General features: G+C 36.3%; 1 protein-coding gene across 1 annotated transcript in view; it reads right to left on the reverse strand.

The window, feature by feature from the left end:
* Window positions 1-6,680, reverse strand: part of LOC101846240 (myelin regulatory factor) — a gene marked incomplete at its 5' end in the record, with an annotated part of 14,921 nt that overhangs the window by 6,949 nt on the left and 1,292 nt on the right. The window contains 4 exon segments of the mRNA XM_013086835.2: window positions 149-225; window positions 1,010-1,205; window positions 2,262-2,424; window positions 4,738-4,859. Of these exon segments, the coding sequence (XP_012942289.2) occupies window positions 149-225; window positions 1,010-1,205; window positions 2,262-2,424; window positions 4,738-4,859 (558 nt within the window).

Genomic DNA, 6,680 nt, shown 5'->3' on the forward strand with positions numbered 1-6,680 from the left:
AAGAAGAAGAAGAAGAAGAAGAAGAAGAAGAAGAAGAAGAAGAAGAAGAAGAAAATGAAGAAGAAAAAGAAAATGAAGAAGAAGGTATATTAGTAAACCAAAAGTGACTTGACGTGTGAATAAAGACAAAAGATTAAAAAGAACTTACTGCACTGGATGGAAGGACTTTTTACTTCTGTCTGACTGTGACTGCTCAATTTTTATTTGCTGATTTTGAGACTCCATCTGTTGTAAACGTGGGGAAAGAAACAAATAAAAAATGAGAAAGTACGAACGATTTGGAAATATTGACCAAACTTACCAATAATATTCTGATTTTGGAGAGTAATACCATTTTGATTTATCACAAAAATTTTCGTAGAACACCTTTTTTTTTTTTTAGAAAAGTATGAATAATGTCATCCAATTGACATACAACCAAGCACAAATTTTGACCATACTTTGCTTCAAAAAATTAATGTGCACAGTCTTTTTATGTGACAGCCATGTCTCTATTGCTTTAGTACCTCTGAGAAAGTTTTGTAATTAAAGGTTAACATTTTATCGACTCATCTAAATGACACAAGTTAAAATGAAACTTATTTTCTTTGTATTTATCTATAACAGATATATGTTTCTTTATTGACTTAATTACAGCTATGAAATATTTTTATTTTTTCACAAGTATAACTTAAACAAAATAAATATGCTGATGTGGTTTTAAGCTACATAAAAGCTTTTGTAATTTTAGGTACTAGTTCAGTTTTAAATAAAAAACACTTTCATCTCAAATGAACCCCCATGCATTTAGAGGAGGTAAAATTAATTCTAAGCATTTATCTGTCACTTTTTCTCATAGTAGGTAAATAAATTTCAGCAGTACTTTTTTCTCATAGCAGGTAAATAAATTTCAGCAGTACATCAATTTCTCTGTAATAAAATCCTAACAAAGAAGCGTATAGGATATACAACACACAAGGAATCAGTAATAGAGAAAACATACGAGACAACCCGAACTATGTAATCGTACCTTGACTCCATAAAAGTGAAGATAGAAGTGATCTATTTTCGTCACTCTTTCTGGAGTGCGGACGTATTTAGCATGTCCATTGAGACGCATGTGAACAGTAACTTGGAAATGATTTTTCTTCTGACAAACGAAGGCCTCATCCGGAGTTGAGAAAATAAAGCCTTTATCAGCATCCACTCTGTACTCTGGTGATGCTCTGTGGGCGGAACCAAAACAGTTTCAGGACAATGTAAGAAATTGAGAGGCAGTGTGGTTAAATCAGGCGCTCGTTAGAATACAGAAATCGGTGAAACAGTCATTTTTACGAAAGTTTGGACATTTTTATCTCATTTTTATTTTTGGCTCAACCTCTTTTATATCCATATAGAGACATATTTCCATGCGAATTTGACTGAAAAACATTGATTAAAATTAAAGACACAAAATAAGTCATTTTTCTTAAACCGGGCGACCTCAGTTCCTTCAATTGCAGATATCTTGAGTTCTATTCAAGATATATGGATATTTATTTCATTGAAACAAGGCAAATAAATTATCTTTCAGATGATATTAGTGCCTGATTCCATCACGCCGTGACACGATTGGCATTTTCTCTTGGCAGTCTGGAAATCTAATCAGCATGACAAGTCATCTTGACAAACATCAGTTAGAAACAGCAGCACCAAGACATTTGTTTTTATTAATGCATATATTTTATTAATAAAGAAACAAATGGTTGCCTTACTCGGGCTCAATGTATAAGACCAACAATCGCACACTCGATCCAACACATTCTCACGAATAACACTTACAATTACAATCACGCACAGCCAGACGCATACACACCGAGACTAAGTCACATAGCCCAGCTCATATGCAAATGAGCTGGGTGATTTCATTATTCGGTGCTGCTGACCTAACTCCTATTATAAATAGTATATCTCGAGAGAATCTAAAACTTCAAAATTCTCTCAGTTACCCAGAGGAAGTTTCTATATTTTGTTTTAACCCAAATTGTCCGAACAGTTCATTAAAATGATGGAAGAACAAAGGGCAAATTACATTATTTGTTTTTACTTTTCCACTACAACTAATCTAATTTCAAATCACAAAAGGGTAATGAGCTGTGATAAACTTTCACTATCACCTAACACACTTACAAATCTACCACCACCATACAAACTTACTTACAGACGTCAATTACATAAAAACATACAGATATCATACCATTAGCAAACAAACTCACAAATACAAAACTAATATAGCAACTTACAGATCTATCATTTCCGCGTTGGTGAGGGTTGCCCATTTAGCCTGATTGAACGGTTGCCATTTGAGAACTTGGTATGCACTGTCCACAAATTGACCATTTGCATCTACATCGTAACCTTGGAAATCATTATCTCCAGAGCAGTCCCCCATGTACACCTGCACACCTATTGAGAAAAAGCATCAGTCAACGGTCAAATGCTCACTTTAAAAGAATTGTAAGACTAAGTATGACAAGAGTTCCCACTCATCAAGGAGTAAAAATTTCGAGAATTTTTTCCGGGATTTTGTAACCATTTTCAAAGTGAAGTCCCTTTTCCTGGGCTGTCAAGGACGGGGGTTGGAAAATAACTGTAACATAAACAAAGATGTGATGAAAAAGTAATTAACAGGCCTGTCATTGTCAAGTTCGGTACAGAAAGAAAAAGAAGGTGGGTGGGGTACTTATTGGCTGTCAGCTTAACTCTTTCAAAAAAAACAAACAACTGACGGGACACATCATAAGTCTTTGATCCTGATTGTAGGCTACATCACTACGTTACATGCTGATGTCTCCAGTATCAAAGTAGATCCGCGGTTTTTTTTTCTTTTAATTTTCTCATTGGCATGGCCTAAGCCAGCCATCACTCACAACCTATAAGTGCTGGAATTTTTCAACACCTTGTCAATTTAATATTTGCCTCACTCCTTTGTTTTAGTAAGTTTTATGGCACTTGCAACACAATAAGGTCATATAATTGCCGAAGGTTAGAGGTGTTACATAGAGAGTAACAAACCCCAAAAAGAAGGAGGAGAGATAAGGACGATAGATGTTTGATAAGGACGATAGATGTTTGATAAGAAAGAAGGAGAAGACCACACCAGAGCACCCGCCAACCACCCACTGCCTTACTCCTGGCTTTGAAGCAACTATTTTTTTTTTTTAAGGCAAAGTGGTTCTGAGGGACTACAAGGGCTCTGTGCACAGAGGATTTGAAGATAAAACTTAGCTGCACAAGATGACGTAGTGACATAGACAGTCAGGATCTGACTGTTTTTCTAACTTTTAAGCCAGGAAGGTGAGAATGGGTTGTGGAAGCCGAAGGTCAAATGAACTTTCATAAATTGGAATCAGGGTTTTTCTAAATTGAAAAAAAAAAGAAGAAGAAACTCCAAATTCATAATAATGGGCAGCCCTTTGATTTTCCGTCTTTTCCCCAGTTATTTTTGTTCTCATTCATTTTCATAGTGTTACCCCATCCAAGAAATCTGAAAATGAAATGCCTGACTTTTTTTCATTTTCCTGGTTGGTTGCAAACCGTAACATGAATAGCTTCAGGGAAAAGAGCAACTGATACCAAATGATAAAATTATAATATATTTGAGCACCCTTTCAAACAGTGAAAAAAACCATCTCATCTGATATCAAAATATTTTTCCCCAAAATGTCTTATATTGACATGACAACTAAACAGATATTTAAGTATGTTAATCAGTGTCTCTGAAATTAGAAATTGTTTTAGAAAGAGTTTTACGGCACTTGCAACACAATAAAGTCATACAAGTGCCAAAGATTAGAGGTATTACAAGAGAGTAACAACACAAAAAAAGAAGGAGGAGAGATAAGGACGATAGATGTTTGATAGGAAAGAAGGGAAATTAGGAAAAGCCAAATACTTCAAAACGGTAGTATATAAAAATCCTCTACTCCATTTGACTGTGCTATACAGTGGAAGCAAAAAATAAAAGGCATTACATTTTTCTTGTGACAGCTACGATTCATGCTTGATGATTGATAAAGGCCATTGTGAATGTATACAAAATGAGAAGTTAATTTGAATCTTCTTTTAACTAAAACAGCAAAAATAAAACAGTGCACTGATTGTCCGTTCTGTTTCTCCTAATTTTAGGTTAGTATGGGGTTTTACGGCGCTCGCAACTGCATAAGGTCATATGAGCGCGCGAAACACAAGTTGGTTGCAATCGCAACAGTTCACTGCACGGTTGGTCAACTATTAGACTTTAAAATGTTAAAATATTAAAATTCAGTATACATATTTTCAATTTAAAACAACTCTTATAAATAACAATAACATTTTTAACAATATTGTTTCATTTTATAATTTTCCATATAGGCCAATGGCCTTCATAAAATCCAAGATTCTGTCGGGACTAACAATGGAAAAAATGTCTTGCAATTTCTTGCATTTGAAATATTTCCTTCGGATCTCTCCAAAGTCTAGACATTCGGTTAAAATGTGTCTAATGGTAAAATATGTGTCGCATCCAACACAGAACGGCATCTCATCTCCCTGTCGGAGGTATTTATGCATCAGGGCCGTGTGTCCGATGCGCAATCGAGTAAAAATGACTTCGTCTGTTCTGGAGAGGTCCGAAGGATTTCGCGGTTCCAGTTTGGGTTTTATATTACAGAGTTTGTTATTTTTCTGTTTTTTCCAAGTGGCTCTCCCACAGACTGGAGGTGTTGTTTCTCCTGTTACCTGGAGGCTCCTGTTTGATGTTGATAACTCCGCTGATCCCATGTAACATGGCTGGGTTAACCGTACCCGTCGGGGACTCTGAATATTTCCGTTTCTTACATGCTTGATTCAGAGACGACAGACTGAGGAATGAGAGGAATAACATAGTATACTTTATTTCTATTAGCTCAACAATTTCTGCATGCCTTACACACAGAGTAGACCACTTCTTAAATGGTCGCTTTTAAGCACAAGGGGGCTATCCCGAAAAATGCTGTTTTGAGAAAATCAAAGGTAAAGATTTTGCCCCTTGTTCAGTTTCTATAAAAGACAAGAAGAGTTTTCTCTATAACCAAACAAATATACAGACAAATGAAACCAAACTTCTCCTATAGGTAGGGCAATGCTCACTTTGGTGTAGGTCAAGATTTCTGGAAACCCCCAAAATCTGGGTAAGCCCGCTTGTCCTTAAAAGCGACCAAATAACCTAATAATGTAGGCAGGGCTGTTAAACCTAAACAGTTTAACGTTTCCCATTTCACACAGAGTAGACAGACAGACTGGGAACACAAACAAACAACTTACTTTATTTCTTTCATCTCTACATTTCCTACATAATAATAATTACTGCATCTTCATTTTGCCTATCCACGCTCTACAACATGGTCTTTGTGCTTTCCAACTATCATTACCCCAGCATAACCTAGAACAACCAAAAACATTCTCAGCTTCCAAAGAAAGGAAGCATACAGTGCAAGCTGTGGATTGCATGCGTTAAAAGGCTAACAAACTGACAAGAACTTTTGCTGTCTATAGCCAGATACCCATTCCCACCGGGGTAGAGTGAGGAAAATTTGTGTAAAGCGCCTTTCCCAAGGACACAACGTTCAATCCCTGATGGGATTTGAACCCATGACCTCATGATTGAGGATCTAAGTGCCTAACCACTAGGCCACTGACACCATAATACGCTTATCTACATAGGCTGAGGACAGACATAAAGAACATACTACAGTCAATCCTGCCAAGAATGCCAATTGTATAAGACAACAGCATGTATAAACATCTACTTTCTATTCCCCCTCAATGTTTTACTATAACATAGCACTGCATAAAGATAAGATAAGACTAGATCAATCTTTACTCTCACAGAGGGAAATTTTTCTGGGCTGTACAGGACCGTAAAAACACATGCAGGTATACATAAAAATTAAATTATATAATATTACTATACTATAATAAAAGGATAACCTGTCTAACGCAACTCCAGCCAACTACATTTTATCAACTAACAGCCCAATAACCTATCCAAGATGGCTACACAAATCTTTCACCACCCAAAGTGTTACCATAGATTATATTATATCAGCCTGCACTTGTTCTCGATGCTTCCAGGAAAGCAGCTAGTAGACATATCAAATATCGAAATAAGTGCATTAAGAAATTTTGAATTTGAGATTGGAAATAATTATAGTAGAAAACTATTGCATTTGCCTCACTCTTATTCTGTCATGCAGAGAGGCTAGAAATCAAATGTTTGCAGGATCAGAAAGGTAAATAATATGAGGTAAGTCTTATTCTATACATTCCAATTTTAGTTTAGTTTTAGTTGAGGCAATGATAGTATCTTTGGTTGAGGTTTTACGGCACTCACAACTGCATAAGGTCATATGAGTGCCAAGGGGAGGATGTCAACAGAGAAGTCCTTACAGGGAATCAGACTTACTCTGCTCACCTCTCTAGCTTCAACAGCGTAAAGTCTTCTTCGACTATCAAGGCACCCCGGAAATAGCGGGTCACAGGAGTGTGACAAACATACAATAAAAGAAGAGGAAAATGCCGTTAATAAGGATTAGGAAAGAAAAAGCAGCAGTTCCCTTTAGCAGTTCAGGCACAGTTATGAGCATGACATTGTTGGATCAGCCAATTTACAATTCTACTGTGCATCAGAACGAGAAATGTTC

Source organism: Aplysia californica, unplaced genomic scaffold (assembly GCF_000002075.1).
Source record: "Aplysia californica isolate F4 #8 unplaced genomic scaffold, AplCal3.0 scaffold00511, whole genome shotgun sequence".
In the NCBI taxonomy this organism is placed as follows: domain Eukaryota; kingdom Metazoa; phylum Mollusca; class Gastropoda; order Aplysiida; family Aplysiidae; genus Aplysia; species Aplysia californica.